Source organism: Mauremys mutica, chromosome 4 (assembly GCF_020497125.1).
Source record: "Mauremys mutica isolate MM-2020 ecotype Southern chromosome 4, ASM2049712v1, whole genome shotgun sequence".
Taxonomy (NCBI): Eukaryota; Metazoa; Chordata; order Testudines; family Geoemydidae; genus Mauremys; species Mauremys mutica.
This window is the reverse complement of record NC_059075.1, coordinates 75908347-75926353: the sequence shown is the minus strand read 5'-3', so window position 1 is coordinate 75926353 and position 18007 is coordinate 75908347. Positions and strand designations below refer to the sequence as shown.

The 18007-nt window shown below is 46.0% G+C and overlaps 1 protein-coding gene across 1 annotated transcript in view; it reads left to right on the top strand.

Moving 5' to 3' along the window:
• Nucleotides 1-3686: 3686 nt before the first annotated feature.
• The window catches only part of HSD17B12 (hydroxysteroid 17-beta dehydrogenase 12), a 201288-nt gene continuing 186967 nt past the window's right edge, over nucleotides 3687-18007 (top strand). The window contains exon 1 of the mRNA XM_045015386.1: nucleotides 3687-3711. Coding sequence (XP_044871321.1) covers nucleotides 3702-3711 — 10 coding nt within the window. The 5' untranslated portion in view covers nucleotides 3687-3701. The remainder of the gene's footprint in view (nucleotides 3712-18007) is intronic.

The window sequence follows — 18007 nt, the reverse complement described above, 5'->3', positions numbered from 1 at the left end:
GTTAAATAATACCTGACCCTCCGGCCTTTCTGATTTTTCAGTTTACGGGTGACATTTTATAGAAATCCAAATATTTTTGTTGTGTGTGTGCGGGGGGGGGAGGGTGTTAAAATGCTGCAAAGCAGACAAATTAATATGAAGTACTTCAGACATCTGATCAGTTACACAAAAGCAGCAAGGAAGGTAGCATCGTTCTGGATTTCTCTGTAAAAGCATGTGAATAATATATGGTTATAAGAAGATGGCTTAATACTTTAAAACTGTGTGTGTTCAAGCCCAGATCACATTAGAATACAAAATACATTCCTGGTGAAAGATACATTCTTCTTTTGTGGTTAGGTTAGAAAAAAGATTTAAAAATTAGTTCTTCCCAAAACTCTGTAATTTTCCTATATTGACAAATACATTTGATGTGCTAAACATTTAAAAATAGTCTGTTTAGGTTAACTGGAAGGAAAGATCTTTGTCTTAAAAGCAGCCCAGCTAATAAAATTTAACCAGGAGTTTGTGAGTAACATAAAGCGCTAGACAGGATGATTTTGGGTAAAAGCGGTTCTTTGAGGCCAAATTTGTCAATAAGAAAGCCTCCTTATAAGGGAGGACTCTATATGCATGAACTATTTTCTGGTTTTGATAATCATATCATATAACATTAATATCAGGGAGAGGAGTTGTGTTAATATGTTAGACGTTCTATTGTATTGCAATAGTTCACTTGATCTTTCTATTTTGGACAATTTATTCCACTCTGATAATTCAGAGACATGAATACAGTATATTTCATTTACCAAAATTGAGAGTTTGTGGCATTAAAAAAAGATTTAAAATGATTAGAAATCTATAAAATCCATTGTGTTATTCTGAAGCCTTTAAAAAGCAAAATCCAAACAAAAATATCGTCATTGGTAAAATATACAATATCTGAAAGCAGTAGAAATTGTTCTTACGAGAGTTTTGAAACAAATAATACATTGATATAGGTAGTTAGGGTTTTGCAGCATTTTTTCTTCCCCCAGCTTCCCTCTCTCTCTGTAAGGGAAAAAGAAAGGATGCTGCTTAATGTAAAATAAATAAATAAATAAATACAGTTGTGATGAAATGGTATGCTCGGCCTCTGATAAAATTTGTTTTATTATCAATATTTAGGGATTTAAACATAGGTACTGTAAAATAGTTAATATTTCAAAGTTTGTGGGGAGACAAATGTTTTAATATCTTTCTTCATACCTGAGGAATCCCTTTCAGGAGTCCATTTTCCCTGTTTGCAGAACACATTTTTATTAGATCTATGTATTTGGGTTAAGACTTACTTAAAATTACTTAATTAGGTTATACTGAAATTCTAAGTGATTTTAAAAGAGGGATTATGGTAATATGACAAAACATAACACTATTTTAATTGAAATCCTTAAATAAAGCCCTTTTAACATGCCAATTTTTAAAATCTATAAATTTGGGGGGTTAAAAGAGTACAAAATATGAAAAGGCCAACCTAATTATGGAACACATGATCCCATACCAGTGAGCAGGGATTTTGTAGGTACGTCTGGAATATAGGAGAAGGTCATTTACACTTCCAATGTGTTTTTGAGTCTTTCTTGTAGCATGTTATCCTTCTCATTACTTTAATGTGTATATGTAAAATGCTTATAAAATGCTTACGGTCAGGTAAAAGACAGAAAATGTGCAAAAAGAGGTAACAGTGTAGCTACGCAAAGATAGCTATTAATTGATTGTGTTTTCCATGAAAATTTTGAAAAATATACCAAACTAAAAATTGCCATAGTGAGGAATAAATTCTAAATAATTGTATTTATGCCATTTGGAGTGGCGTGGATGTGAATTGTCTTTAAAAACATAAAGCATGTGTTTGGAAAAGAGTATCATGGAGAAATGCTTTTCCTGTTGTGTTTTCCTTGGTTAAAGCTGTTCGCTGATACACTGATTTAGGTTTGAAAGAAGATATTTGAAATCAAACTTTTTAAGAGAGTACATGTGTGTTTGTTATTGATGGTTTAAAAAAAAAAGAAAATAAAAGAAAACGTCCATATGCTTCTTTCATCTGTATTGTTTATGGTTTAAAATAAATAATAAATTTGTAGTGATTTATTTTTGAAAGTGAAGTGTTTGTATGCAAAAATCTGGCAGTCAGTATGTTTTACCTGGTATTTTAATTTTGGAGAAATAGCAGAATGCTTTTAGATATTTGTATTTGTTTCAGATGTTGAACCATAAACCAGATTTCTGTGTAGTCTGTCAGGCAGTTACACGTCTGAGCATGTTACAGTTTGTAGCACTACAAATTAGAACCATTTGACTTGCATTTGCTGTATAATGTTCTTTTTAAAAAATATTTCAAATAAGCTATATTTATAGAAAGTAAACAGGGATTTTTTAAAAAAAATCTTATTTTAATTAAAATCCAGGAATTCTTTATTACATGAATGAACATCCCCCCCCTTCAATTAGTTATTTATTAACCGATTCTAGTGTTGTGGTTTATTTTTCAATTTTCAATAGATGATTTGTATACACATAGTTTGTTGCTCATTTTAAAACAAAAGAAGCGGAACAACTGCTACAAGTGTTAGTGATACATATCTTGAATGCATATATGTAATATATATAGACAGAGAAAAAGACAGAAAGAAACATGACAGTATGACTGAGTTTTCCATCAGTTTCATTGCGGAAAAATATAGTATCTCTTGCTAGCTTTGTCACAAAAGGCTTTTTGGGTTGTAAGGATTTTTTCTGTTAATGTGTCTATTAGAATTTGTCTTTTGAAATGTAGAAAAATGCATTTAGGTAGGAGGAGATCTTTCATCTGCTTTTCCTAAGTTACAGAGAAAAGACAAAATAAATAATAATAGTGACCAGCAACTCTGTACTGCAGAAATGTAGAAATTTGCAAGAAAATTAGCTAGTTAGAAAAAGACTGAACTTGAATGTGCAATTCATAATAAACATTTGGTGACTGCATTTGCAGATCTGTTATTGTTCTGAAGAATTTTAAAATAGCCTTTTCCACTAAAATGATCAAGGAGTCCTGTTATGTGTATGTGTTGGAGTGGAGAAAGCTAACATAATGTCTGTTGTTATTGTACCATATGTTAGCTACTGTTTATACATTGTGGTAGAGGAGGAAAGTATAGGAAATAGACTGTAGCTTTGGTGGCACAAAGTTGTCTGAGTGTAACAAAAGGGTTAACAGTGGAGTTGAGCGTGTGCAGTATGGGAGTTGTAGGCAGTAAGAATGCTGGGAGCTGTCGTAAAACTCTCCTTTGCTTCTTCCTGTAATGGCCGATTATAGGGAGGTAATGGGGGTCTTTCTCTCTGGCAAAAGCCTCACTTCCCCTATCCAAATGCAGTAAACAGCACAAATGTGGGATCGTTTGTGTCAGTTAGACGTGAACAAGGAAAGGATGCAATTGATCAAGTCACAGTGGAAATTCTGAACAAGGGAAAAGAGCTTTTTAGATCTCTCTCGCTCCCCTGTGTTGCTGTAAATGCCATCATCCGGCCGGTTGTTGCCTTGCTGACAAAATGCTGCCTGGCTGTCACGCGGCTGTTAAAATCTCTGCTGCCTGGGGATCTCTCTTGCTGTTTATTATGTTTTTTTATTTTATTTTCTCTCTCTTCTAGGCAGAACCTCGACATTGCTGCAGCAGGCCTGGTACAGTATTCCTAGCTTGCTTTACATGCACTCAGGTCAGTTGTGGTTTTGCTTTGGCTTTTGTCACGTTTGCTAGGAGGATTCGGTTAGGTTAGCTGCGCTGTGGTGCCCGCTCACCTGCTTTCTGTATCTTTTTGTTGTATCTGTTGGTGAAGTGATTGACTGTTCCTGCTGTCTAGTGGGGCTTCTCTTTCTCTGTAATGTCTGCCTGTCTGGGGGGAGGGTGAAAACACTGGTGCTGTTTGCAGCCTTTCTTTGTAACTTTTACCCTGCTAATAAACACCTTTGTAGCAATAATGGATTTTTTTTTTAACCTGTGTGCAATGTGTCCTTGTCGACAGGCGCCATTCAAACGTCAGCGCCACAAAAGTGGGTGCTGCCGGTGGTAACAAGAGTGAGGGTTATATTCAAAACAGTAAGCCGCTGTTTGTAAGGAAATATGGGCCTTTGTCTGGCCTCAGGGTAATGGAGAATGTGGGGCTTGGTCTGGACAATGGCCCTGGGGATTTGGGATAATAGTGAATATTAGGTTTGGCCTGAACTGTGGCCCCAGAGACACTAGGGCGATAGAGAATGTGGAGCTGGTTACAAGCAGCAGCCCCAGGAACTTCAGGGGGTTGTTTGATGTTCACTGGGTATAATCCTAATGAGTTCACTGCTTATTCCTGCATTACTGCCCATCAATGCATTGTCTCTCATGCACTTCCCAGTGCACTTATGTCTCCTCTGTGTGTATCGCTGGACAGTCCTTTGACACTGCTCACTCACGTGGCTTTCCAGCACTGCTTACCTGTGCATCACTGTACACATGTCCACCTTTTTTGTAGGCTCTATGTCAGTAGTTCGCAAACTCTTATACTGGTGACCCCTTTCACATAGCGAGCCTCTGAGTGTGACCCTCCCTTATAAATTAAAAACATTTTTTTATATATTTAACACCATTATAAATGCTGGAGGCAAAGCGGGGTTTGAGTCGGAGACTGACAGCTTGCGACCCCCCATGTAATAACCTCGTGACCCCCTGAGGGGTCCCGACCCCCAGTTTGAGAACCCCTGCTCTATGTCAAAATGAAAACACAAACCCCAAGAAATCAATCAGATTATTGGATCTAATGCTTGTAACTCACAGGAGGATTGTTGTACTATAGAGTTAGAAAGTATTTTTAGTGTGGAGAGGAGAAATTGGGACTGTAGTGTGGAAAATATGTGAAGGGAGAAACTGTATTTTAGAGAACATGAAGCTATTGCAGCAATTCTGGGACTTTATTTCTGACTATGAGGCATTTCCCCTGAGGGGAAAAAAGAGTGGAAAAATATCCAGATATTACACATTCATTTTATTGATGTTAGTTATTGGCCCAAACTGCAAAGGTCAGATCTAGATATGAACTTCCCCATTTTTTAAGGGGATTGGGACCTGTCATCTGGCCTGGATCCATGTCTGCTATATACAAAGGAAGGAATAAAGTTGGTGTGTATAATACATTAGTATGCAGTGGACTTTTAAGTATCATTTTCTTACATTTTAAGGGTCTGATCCTGCAAGGTATTGAGCACCCTTAACTGTAACTGACTGCAATGAGAGCTGACAGTACCCAGCACCTCACAGGTTTTGGACAGTTTTGTCTCATTTTAGGTATTTTTTTTCTCTTTTTATATATGTTTTACATGCATCCATGAATTGCAAGAGAAAACATAATGTGTTCATTTGTTGAATCTGTTAGTTGCCTAGGAAAAATTGGATTCTCAAGGTAAAACTGAAAAGATAAATATTTCCTAATATGTTGACTTTCTATTGCAAATGTAGTTCTGGACTGTGAGCTCTCTTGGGACTGCAAGCATTCTCATATTTGTATCAGAATTTGTAACACATAAAAAGACAATAACCATCAGTCTAAGTACAATCCCTAAATTATACAGGCCTGAGTCTAATAGGCAGTGCAAAGATAACAAGGAAACCCATTTTTTAAACAGGAAAAAGGAGTTAATGTGTAGGAGGAAGGGTCTCAGTTTACTTGGAAAAAGAATTGTTGAATGCACAAAAAAGAAGAGACAAACTTCTAAACACCCACTCTACCTACCCCAGGTAATAGAGACCTGGATACATATGTTCTTTCTACACTTGAGTTAAACTACTGAAGAAGAGTTTAGAAATGGAATCAATAAGTTCAAAAGTATGACAAGAATTGCACAGCATCAGAGAGAAGGAAAATGCTTGAACAATATTCTGACATATCAACTAGCACCCTTAATATGAATTGCTAATAGGAACCACTGTTGGTCAGTTCTACAATCTGGAAATTAGTGCTTCTGGATTTCAGTTCCTGATTAATTCAATAACACTAAGAATGTACTGGGCACTCAGCAGAACAAATAGAACACATCCTGTGCCCTGAGGAGTTTATAATCTAATTTTGGACAGGTGACAAAGAATGGGAGCAGCAAGCAATGGGGATTGCTATGTGGAGGAGGGCAGTAGGAAAGAAAATAGTTAAAATAATATATGAATATGTAGGTTTGTTATGGGCACATCTTGAGATTCTTCTATTACAGTATTTTTATTTTTCTCTCTCATTACTTGAATTTCTTCTCTCTTTGTGGGCCTTACCAGAAGAGAAATAGTTAAATAATATTTATTATCTACTGAGCATCACCATCATTGGTATGTTCTGCACTGTGCTGAAAGAGTGGAAAAGATGCTCCCAGCTCCAGTGAGTTTATATATTAAAGTGGACAGACAATACAGTTTGGAAACCTTGTGCACTAGCTGATCCTTTAAAAAGTCCACTCACACTGTGATGACTTTCTTTCCTGGATGAGTTATTGTTGGAAGACTTCATGGAAGAAGTGTTTGAGTAATATATAAATGAAAAGATGCATTTAGTGCAAAGTCATTTAGTGCAAGAATTATTGTGTCCTTTAAGGAGATGTGCAACCAGCTCACTTGGGATGTTACTGAGGACTTTTATTTGTTCTGCTGCTGTTTTTTAGATGGCTTGGACAGAGACATCAGTTAGGGGAAGATTTATTAAAAAGGGAATGCTCTATATCCTAGTAAAGAGGAAGCGATAGAAGTCGACAAATTAGAGGTAGGAACTGAAGAGAAACAGTCAAATAAAAAAGTCCCATTCAATTACATCACACGAAAGCAGACAACTAAATATGGACAAATTTGAACTAAGTGCTTGTATACAAATGCTAGGAGTCTAAATACTAAGATGGGTGAACTTGAGGGCCTGCTGTGAAATGAGGATATTGCTATAATAGGCATTACAGAAACTTGGTGGAACATGTCAGGAGTAAGGCCCTACAGCTGCACCTGCTCAGGACTCCTGACATCCTAGTGAGTCAGCTAGGCTGCCTGATGGACCACCTTGCCTGATTTGGCTGAGGAAACCAGCAGGTCACTTCTTAAGCTCAGCAGCAGCAGTAGCTGGCTGACTGCTCAATGCACATGCCCACGGACTCTCTGCCTCCCTGCCGTCTCTTGCCAAGCCCTGCTCCTGCTTTACTCCTCCTCAGCTCCAGTCCTGATCCAGCCCTGCACCCACTCTTGTTCTAGTCCTGTCCTAGCCTTGCTCCTGCCTCAGAACCAACCCTGTTCCTGCCTTCCCTGGTTCCTGGTAATCCGGTTCTGAACCTCGGCTCTGATTGCCGACTCCAACTTTCTCAACCTTTGGTTCTGATATTCAGACTCTAACCATTAGGCCTGAATCCTGCTCTAAGCACTAGGCCTGACCGCCTACAACCGGTCCCCTGACAGAACAATGATAATCAGTGGAACACAATAATACCAGGATACAAAATACATAGGAATGACAGACTAGGTTGTGCTGGTGCGGGTATTGCACTGTATGTGAAAGAAAACAATGTCAAATATAGTAAAAATGTTAAATGAACCAAATTCTACCACAGAATCTCCATGGATAGAATTTCTGTGCTTGAATAGTAAGAGTATAGCAATAGGAATATACGGTGAAACCCCTCTATAACGTGATAATTGGGGTCCAAAAAATTCGATCGCAATAAATGCGGTGTCGCTTTATAGCGAGGTTACGAAAATTTACCATTTCAAGCCAGTCAGTTTAAGTCTCGTAAAGAAAACAATGGTTATCCCAGCGTGTTTTAAACACAGAAGTAGTAATTTAATTACATATACATGAAAGAAACGTGAAACTGACTATACTAATCATTGCACAGAGTGCAAAGTCAATCTGGTTGCATGACTCCATAATTTTAAATTTCATCACTTCTTAAAAAAGCTATCTAGTGTGGTCTGCTTATTTGCCGCGGACTGTTGGCTTCTAGCAAAGTCAAGTATGCTTCTGAGTTGGAGGATTTTGACGCTGTCCACGTCTTCAGTTTCCAGCCACCTCAAACTGCCTTCTAGGTGCTTTACTGCCTCAGACACTTTTGGTGGGGGAGTTGAGATGCCATTGTTGTCGTCATTTGCGCCACTGGTTTCGGGCTCTGGTGATGCAGCTTCATTCTTCCCGCTGACATTTGCAACAATTTTGTCATCTGAGATGTGTTCATATATGGGGCAGATGTCATCTGCTGAAAACCAGTTAAGGATATCATGATGACTGCTCATGTTCTCTGAGTTCTTCTTTGGCTAAATATACGTCGTCTTCAATGAATCTTGTAAATTCAGGCTCGTCGTTGTTACCATCATTGTGTGTAGATGACGGAAAAGCTGGACCAAGACCCTTGATCCAGCATCGTTCAATGCAACTTGCAGAGATAGCATCCCAGGCTTCCCGCCGAGGTGACAGACTTCTTTCAAGTTGAGTGATGCCAGTGATGTGTCAACGGAGGAGTTGTTATCCGCTACCATCCGCTTGATCATTTCGTGACGATAGTTTTGCTTAAATACCAATATGATGCCTTGGTCCAGTGGCTGGATTTCTGATGCAGTGTTCTTTGGGAGATAGGAGACTTTAATCTCGCTGTCATGACTGACAAGATTTTCTGCTGGGGGATGGGCAGGGTAGTTATCCAGCAGGAGGAGAGCTTTTTCCTCCTGCTTGAGTTTTCGCAAATGAGCCCGAATGGCTGGCACAAAAGTTTTATGGAACCAGTCTTTAAATATGGAGCTATTCATCCAGGCATTCTTGCTTTGGTATATTCAAAGGGAATATATTTGGTATATTCAAAGGGAAGGGCCTTTATATTAACATAATGAAAACATCTGGGAGACCTTGCTTTTCCTATCATCAGAGGTCTGACTTTGACGCAAAACAAGAGAGTGACTTGGTCCTTCCTCTGCTTAAAGCCTTCTCGTTTGTGACTATCAGTCCTGGTTCAGAGGGTGCGATCAGGTAACATTTTAAAGCATAAACCAGTCTCGTCGCAGTTGTAAACTTGATTGGCTGTGTAGCAGCTTCCTCCAGCAACTTTTTAAGCTCAATTGGGTAGGAATCGGCAGCCTCTTTATTAGCTGAGTGGATTTCCCCAGACACAAGAACTTGGCTTATAGTGTGCTTTTTCTTGAATCTGTCCACCCAGGCGTTACTCGCCTTAAATTTGGATTCATTTCCATTGGATTCATTTCCATTTCTCTGCTTGAGCTTTCAGAATATGGCCAGAAATGGGAACTCCTTCTGAGCGAGCCTGGACAAACCATTGATACGAGGCTGAATCTAGGCCTTCATCATTAGCAAACTTGACCTTTTTACGCTGTAAACCAGTTTCCTCTTCAAGAATGCAGGGTAGGCTATGGAGCTTTTCTTCTTTTTTCCACCTTTGCAGAGTGGACTCGCTAATTCCTAGATCTCTAGCAAGCTGAGTTTGTTGTTTGCCCTTCTTTAGTTGATCCAGGGCGTACAATTTCTCTTGGGCAGAAAACGACTTGTGTTTACGAACTGGCGTATCTATAATGGTAAAATATTTTTAAAAATATAGGAAATAACAAGTTCATACGCAAACACCATACACATGTACAACCCAAAAACTAAGTGCAGTGGGCCTGCCGTGGCCATGAGTCACTTTAATCTATAAGACCGGAAGAATGTGGTTTATTTATAAATATCATTAAAGTATTCAGGCAAAACGCGAACAGTATTACGGCCTTAAATGGGAGCCAACTTATGATCGCATTATGAAGTTTGACTGTACTACCAAACACCTGACCAAGATGCTGATAATCACTGTGAAATGCCCAGGGAGATTAGAGAGGCTACAAAATGAGAAAAACCCAATAATAATGGGGGATTTCAGCCATTCGCATATTGATTGGGTACATGATTCCTCATGATGGGATGCAGAAATAAAATGTCTAGACATCATGAATGTGACTGCTCCATGGAGCAGCTAGTCGTACAACCCATAATGGGAGGGGGAATTCTTGAGTTAATCCTAAATGAAGCACAGGATCTGGTCCAAGAGGTGAATATAGCTGAACCGCTCAGTAATAGCAATCATAATATAATTAAATTTAACATATTTAAGGAAGGAAAATACCAAAGAAATCCACCACAGTCGTCTTCTTGTGTCCTTGTCACAAACTAGAGGTTTTGTTTCAGAACTATGCATAAGCAATGGCTCTTCCTGTCACTGCAGCAAGGTCCTCCTTCGTACAGGTCTCCCCAAGGAGTCAGCAAATGAGCAGGTGCTCCATGGTCTGCAATTCACTGCACTCACATACATTCCTGTCATTAGAGTAGCCCTATTTGATCAGGTTAGTCTTTGATCCACCAGTTTGCATACACAGGCGGTTCAGGCAGTGCCACATTGACCAGTGTTTATTGGCCCCTTTGGGAAGGTCCTCCTGGGGTTTCAGATCTGTTTGTGCATCCGACTGCATTAGTCTTTTATTCCATAACCTCAGTCGTGCCTTGCCAACTGTTCTCTCCAAAGGCACAACACTAGTTATAAAACTCTTTTGTGATTTAAGGTGTTCTGTTACTCCTGTGTAACCATATAGTGGATGACTTCGGTCTTCCATCTGCCATGATCTTTCCCTTTGGCTTGCTACCTTCCTCCTGGTATCAGGTGGTGCAATGCCAGCCAGTAAGTACAGGCTCTCCTTCGGTGTTGGCTTTAGAATTCCATTATTACATGACAACTGTCATTTAGAACCAGGTCTAGTTTCTTAGCATAGACCAGGGGTGGCCAACCTGTGGCTCCAGAGCGACATGCGGCTCTTCAGAAGTTAATATGCGGATCATTGTATTGGCATCGACTCTGGGGCTGGAGCTACAGGCACCAACTTTCCAATGTGCTGGGGGGTGCTCAATGCTCAACCCTTGGCTTGGCCACAGGCCCTGCCCCCACTCCACCACTTCCCGCCTCCTCCCCTGAGCCTGCTGTGCTTTCGCTCCCCCCCCCCCCAGCCTCCTGCATGTCATGAAACAACTGATTGGTAGCTGCGAGGGAGAGGGCTGATCGGGTGAGCGGGAGGTGCTGGGGGTGGGGGAGCTGATGGAGGGCTGCTGATGTAGTACTGTAGCTCTTTGGCAATGTACACTGGTAAATTTTGGCTCCTTCTCAGGCTCAGGTTGGCCACTCCTGGCATAGATAGATTGTTCACACAGTGGACATGTATACTCTGCTGTAGAGTAGCACATGGTAATAGCAGTGGTTCGCAAAGTAGCTGGGTTAGTTCCCCACTTTGAGGTGACCAACTTTCAGAGGATGTTGTTGCAGGCACTAACTTTCCCTTCCATCTTTTCTACATGTGCTTTGAAGGAAAGTTCTGTCCAATGTCACCACCATGTAGACAGGGTTTGGGTGATTAGCCAGTGGGATTCCATCCCAGATGATGTTTAGTTTCTGCTTGGCTTCTCAATGGCATAGGTAAAAAGCTGTCACTTCTATCTTGGTCTGGTTGGCGCAAACCCTGTTCTTATTATAATAAGCTGAGAAGTTGCTCAATACACATGACAGTCTGTTCTCAACAGTGGCAAAGTCCTTCTCCTGTGACGTGATGCATAGATCATAGGCATATATGAAACTCCTCATGTTGCTCTATTTGGGCTGGTCATTGGTATATATGTTGAGGGTTGATTCTAACACACTGCACTGTGAGAAGCCATTTCATTGTAGTCTCCAGCGGCTCCATTTCTGGCACAGTTCTAAGTAAAAACATCTGTTCTCCAGAAGAGATCACATGAGCTGCACTAGTTGGTAGTCATGCGTCATATCTAGGGGCCTACCAAATTCTGGGCAATTTCAGTCATAGGATTTTAAAAATCATAAATTTCAATGTTTCAGATACTTAAATGTGAAATTTCACAGTGTCGGAACCATGGGGGTCCCAGCCCAAAAAGCGGATTGTGGGAGAGAGAGCGCAAGGCTATTGTAGGGAGTCACAGTATTGCCACCCTCACTTCTGTGCTATTGTTGGCGGTGGCGCTGCCTTCAGAGCTGGGTGACTGGAAAGCAGTGGCTGCTGGCCAGTTGCCCAGCTCTGAAGGCAGTACCACCGCCAGCAGCAGCACAGAAGTGAGGGTGGCATGAAAAAGCGGGGTCCTCAATTTTGGGAGGGGCAGGGCTGGCCTTATGGGTGGGCAATGTGGGTGACCACCCAGGATACTGCAGTCAGGGGGTGGGGAGTGTTTCCGTGGTCACCCTCTCTCCCCCCAGCCAGCCCAAGGCCCCTTTACCCCCAAGTGTCGGGGCACTGGGTCCAGAGCCGGGGGGGGGGGCAGGGCTGGGGGCGCCCTGGCCGAGGGCTCCTACCATACACTGGGCTCCAGCTATTGTTCCTGGTCAGGCTGATGAAGGATGGGATTTCCTCTTCCCCTGCAGGGGCTTCCGCCAGGGCCAGGTCAGACTCACCTCCAGGAACTTTCCCAGCTGCAGGAAGCTCTGTGGCTGCTGGCTGGGAGCCCAGCTGTGAAGGCAGTGCCACTGCCAATAGCACTGCAGAAATAAGGGTGGCATGGTATGGTATTGCCACCCTTACTTCTGCACTGTGCTGGCTGCGGTGCTACCATCAGAGCTGGGCAGCCAGTCAGCATCCGCTCCTCTCCAGCCACCCAGCTCTGAAGGCAGCGCAGAAGGTGGCACTACCATGACCCCAGTACAATAACCTTGTGACCCCCCAAAGCCTGCTTTTGGGTAGGAGCCCCCAATTTGAGAAACGCTGGTTTCCCCCATAAAATCTGTTCCCATAATTTAGGTATAGTATGGGTTGATGAGCAATTGTTAAAAAGACATAATACCCATACTTAGTTGCAGGACCAAAGTGCTTAATCTATTTCCTGCGTATGTTGTTGAGTTTTGAAGGAACTCAGCTTTGAAATTGCAGAACTACTAACTGTGGTATGTAATTGTCAGAGGGTGCTCTACTCCTTGCTGGAACGCCTCCTTCTGGCACCAGGAGATTAACTCTGCCTGGCTGACGCCCCTTCCTGCAGTTGCAGTCTGTTACTCTCAGTCTTGCTCTCTTGGGATTCAGCTGCTCCCGCTTCATGGCCCTTCTACTGTCTGCTACTGGGCTTTATACAGGCCCCTCCTATACCTGTCCAGCTAAGCACCATCTCTAATTAGTCCTCGTTGCTCCCTGGCTCCTCCTCCAGGTGCAGCATAAGCAGTTAATTGGCCCAGTTAGCGACCTTAACCCTTTCAGGCCTTGTGTGGGGTGGACACCCTATCGCTTAAATCAGCCTAACACCAAAGGATAGCTAATTCAACACCAATGTTTAAAAAAGGCACCAGAGGTGATCCTGGCAATTACAGGCCAGTAAATTTAACTTCAGGCAAATTGGTTGAAACTTTAGTAAAGAACAGAATTATCCAGAGGTGGGCAAACTACAGCCCAAGGGCCGTATCTGGCTCTCCAGATGTTTTAATGCGGCCCTCGAGCCCCCACCAGGGAGCGGGGTTTGGGGCTTACCCCGCTCCGGTGCTCCAGCTGGGGAGCAGGGTCGGGGGCTTGCCCTTCTCTACACAGCTCCTGGAAGCAGCAGCATGTGGCCCCTCCGGCACCTACGGGTAGGGGCAACTAGGGGGCTCCGCATGCTGCCCCCACCGCTGCCCCCACAGCTCCCTTTGGCCGGGAAACGCAACCAATGGGAGCTGAAGGGGTGGCACCTGCAGACGGGGAACCACGCAGAGCTGCCTGGTCACGCCTCTGCATAGATGCTGGAGAAGGGACATGCCACTGCTTCTGGGAGCTCCTTGAGGTAAGCGCTGCTTGGAGCCTGCACCCCTGATCCCCTCTCGTGCCCCAACCCCTGTCCCAGCATTGATCCCCCTCCTGCCCTCTGAACCCCTCAGTCCCAGCCCAGAGCACCCTCCAACACCCCAACTCCCAATTTTGTGAGCATTGTGAGCCCGCCATACAATTTCCATACCCAGATGTGGCCCTCAGGCCAAAATGTTTGCCCACCCCTGGAATTATCAGACACATAGATTAACATGATATTTTGGAGAAGAGCCAATATGGCTTTTGCAAATGGAAATCATGCCTCACCAATCTATTACAATTTTTGAGGGGGTCAACAAGCATGTGGATAAGAGTGATCCAATTCATATAGTGTACTTGGACTTACAGAGAGCCTTTAACAAGGTACCACACCAGTGGCTCTTAAGCAAAGTAGGCAGTCATAGGATAAAAAGGAAGATCCTCTCATGGATCAGTAACTGGTTTAAAAATAGGTCATAAAAGGAAGGAATAAATGGTCAGTTTTCACAGTGGAGAGAGATAAATAGCAGGATACCCCAAGGATCTATACTGGGGCCAGTGCTGTTCAACATATTCATAAATGATCTGGAAAAGGAGGGGTCTGAGAGTGAGGTGGCAAAATTTGCAGACAATACAAAATTACTTGATCTAGTTAAAACCAAAGTTGACTGTGAAGAGTTACAAAGAGGTCTCAAAGAACTGGGTGGCTGGGCACCAAAATGGCAGATGAAATTCAGTGTTGATAAGTGCAAAGTAATGTACACTGGAAAACATAATCCCAACTATACATATAAAATGATGGGGTCTAAATTAGCAGTTACCACTGAAGAAAGAGATCTTGGCATCATCGTGGATCATACCCTGAAAACATCTACTCAGTGTGCAGCGGCAGTCAAAAAAGCAACAGAATGTTAGGAACCATTAAGGAACATCACAATTCAAAGGATTGGTGAATGGCCCTATCACAGCTTGGAAATACTACATTCAAGGGAGCTCTTCTCATGGACTGGAAGGCTAAATGTAAAAGATAAAACAGGGTCCCAAGAAAAATTGTCATCTCTTAGCTGTTTGAACTCTTACAGGCCCAGAGAGACTAAACTAAGGCACAGACCCCAGGGATTACCCCTGCATGTTCCCTGAAAGATATTTTGAAGGGACAGATTACTACATCTCTGTTGTCTTTAGGAATCATAGATGGTAACTCATTTTTATGTATATGCTTGCTTGTTTTAACCTATAAATAACTCTCTCATTTCTTTTTCCTAATTAATAAACCTTTAGTTAGTTTATGACAGGGTGGGCTATAGGCGTTGTCTTTGGTGTGAGATCTAAAATACAAACTGAGGACTGGAAGTAACCTGAATATTTTGTAATCTGTGGCATAGGTGACCAGTTATCACTAAATTCACTAAATTCTGGGTGGTGAGATAGGCTTCCAGGGAGGGAAGGTGTTTTCTTCTACAGGTCTTCACTTCTGTATTACTAACTATCAAGCTTTGTTAGCAAAATATGATTTCAATAATTACCAGAAGAGTATCCCCCTCAAGAGGACAGTGCCCAATTCTTGGCCCTCTTGAGGAAGGCAGTGGATGCAGCTGACACTGCATCTAGAACAGTGGTTCTCAACCAGCAGGCCGTGGGCTGCATGTGTCCCAATTAGCACACAGCTGCGGCTCAGCTCAGCTCTGTGCTAAAGGCCGGCCCACGTGGCAGGATCTGGGTTCCTGGCTACCTGGCACTGTGGGATCTGGGCTACCCCACTGCCCAGCACAGTGGGATCAGGGTCAGAGCTGCTGGGCCTGCTCCGCATGGCAGGGGGCCGGGGTTGAGGCTGCCAGCTGCTCCCGCAGGGTCAGGGGTCCAGGGCTGCAGCCTGGCCCCATGGGGTTGGGGGTCCGAGGCTGCTGCCTGGCCCTACAGGATCCGGAGCAGCTGTGCAGTGGGGGTCTGGGGCTCCTAGCTGGCCCCCCAGGATTGGGGGTCCAGGGCAGCTGCCCAGCCACAGGAGCTCCAGGACAGCTGCCCGACCCCGCATGGTGGAGGTCCGGGGCTGCTGCTGGGTCCCGCAAGCTCTGGGTCAGCTGCATGGTGGGGGTCCAGGGTGAGCAGCCGGCTGGCCCTGCATGGTGATGGTCAGGGGCTGCTGCCGGCCCAGTAAGCTCTGTGTTAGCTGCGTGGCAGGGGTCTGGGACAGGCCACATGGTGGGTGTCTAAGGCTCCCGGCAGACCATGCGCAGTTAGGGGTCCGGGGCAGCTGCCCGACCCTGCACAGTGGGGGTCCAGGGTTACAGCCCGACCCCGTGGGGATGGGGGACAGGCGCTGAAGCCCAGCCCTGGGGGTTTGGGTGGCCGGGGCTGATGCCTAGCTCCACAGGATCTGAGGCAGCTGTGTGGCGAGGATCCGGGGCAAGCAGCCGGCTGACCTGCACGGCGGAGGTCCAGGGCAGCCACGCGGCATGGGGCTAGGGATCCGGCCATCCTTGTGGGGTCAGGGGTCTGGGGCACCCACTTGGCCCTGCATGGCGGGGGTCCAGGACTGCCACCCAAGCCCGCAAACTCCGGGGCAGCCGCATGGCAGGGGTCTGGGGCGGGCAGCTGGCTGACCCACACAGTAGGGGTGCAGGGCAGCCACATGGTGGGGGTCTAGTGCTCCCGGACGACCTTGCAAGGTTAGAGGTCCAGTGTCCGGGGCAGCTGCCCGACCCTGCACGGTGGGGGTCTAGGGTTACAGCCTGACCCTGCTGTAGTGGGGAGAGCGGGGGGACAGCCTTGAGGGTCAGAGGTCTGGGGCACCCGCCCGGCCCCACAAGCTCCGGGGCAGCCGCATGGCGGGGGTCCAGGGAAGCGGGGATCCAGAGTCTGGGGCTGCTGCCTTTCCCCGCAGGATCTGGGGCAGCGGGGATCTGGTCAGCCCAATGCGGGGAGGGTGGGGGGTGTCCAGGGTCTGGGGCAGCTGCCTGGCCCTGCACCGTGGCAGTCCGAGGCTGCCCTTGGTCCCTGCAAGCTCTGGGTCAGCCGCACAGTGGGGGTGCAGGGCAGCCACGTGGCGGGGGTCCAGGGCTCCCGGCCAGCCTTATGGGGTCAGGGGTCTGGGGCACCCTCCCAGCTCCGCCTGGCCCCACAGTCTCCAGGGGCTGCCGCTCAGCCCCACAAGGACCTGCCACCCAGCCCCACAAACTCCGGGGCACCGTGCGGCAGATGACTGGTGCTCCCTGCCAGCCTCGAGGGTCAGGGGTCCGGGGCACCTGGCCGGCCCAGCAAACGCAGGGGCAGCCGCATGGTGGGGGTCCAGGGCAGTGGGGGTCTGGAGTCCGGGGCTGCTGCTTTTCCCCACAGGATCTGGGGCAGCGGAGGTCTGGGGCTCCTGGCCAGCCCAACTGGGGTGTGTGTCCAGGGTGTGGGGCAGCTGCCTGGCTCTGCACCGTGGTGGTCTGGGGTTGCCCCTGGTCCCTGCAAGCTCTGGGTCAGCTGCATGGTGAGGGTGCAGGGCAGCCACATGGCGGGGCTCCTGGCTGGCCTTACAGGGTCAGGGGTCTGGGGCACCCACCCAGCCCTGTCTGGCCCCACAATCTCCAGGGCTGCCGCCTGGCCCCACAACCATCTGCCACCCAGCCCTGCAAACTCCGGGGCGCTGTGTGGCAGATGTCTGGTGCTCCCGGCTGGCCTCGAGGGTCATGGGTCCGGGGCAGCTGCATGGCAGGGGTCCTGGGCAGCAGGCATCCAGGGTCTGGGGCTCCTGGACGGCATTGTGGGGTCAGGGGTCCTGGGCAGCTGCCCAGAACTGCAAGCTCTGAGGCAGCCGCACAGCGGGGGTCCAGGGCATCGGGGATCTGGGGTCCGAGGTACCCATCCAGCCTCATGCTCTGGGGCAGCTGCCCAGCACTGCAAGCTCCAGGGTGTCCTAGTGGCCCCACAAAGTCCGGGGCAGCCACGTGGTGGAGGTCTGGAGTGGGCAGCTGGCTGGCCCCAGATGGCGGGGGTCCAGGGCACCCACCCAGCCTCACATGCTCCAGGGCAGCTGCATGGCGGTGATCCAGGATCCAGGGCAGCGGGGATCCAAGGTCCCGGGGCTCCCAGCTGGCCTTGTGGGGTCCAGAGTTCGGGGAAGCTGCCTGGTCCTGCACGGTGTGGGTCCAGGGCTGCTGCTGGGCCCCGCAAGCTCTGGGTCAGCTGTGTGGTGGGGTTCCGGGGCTGGCAGC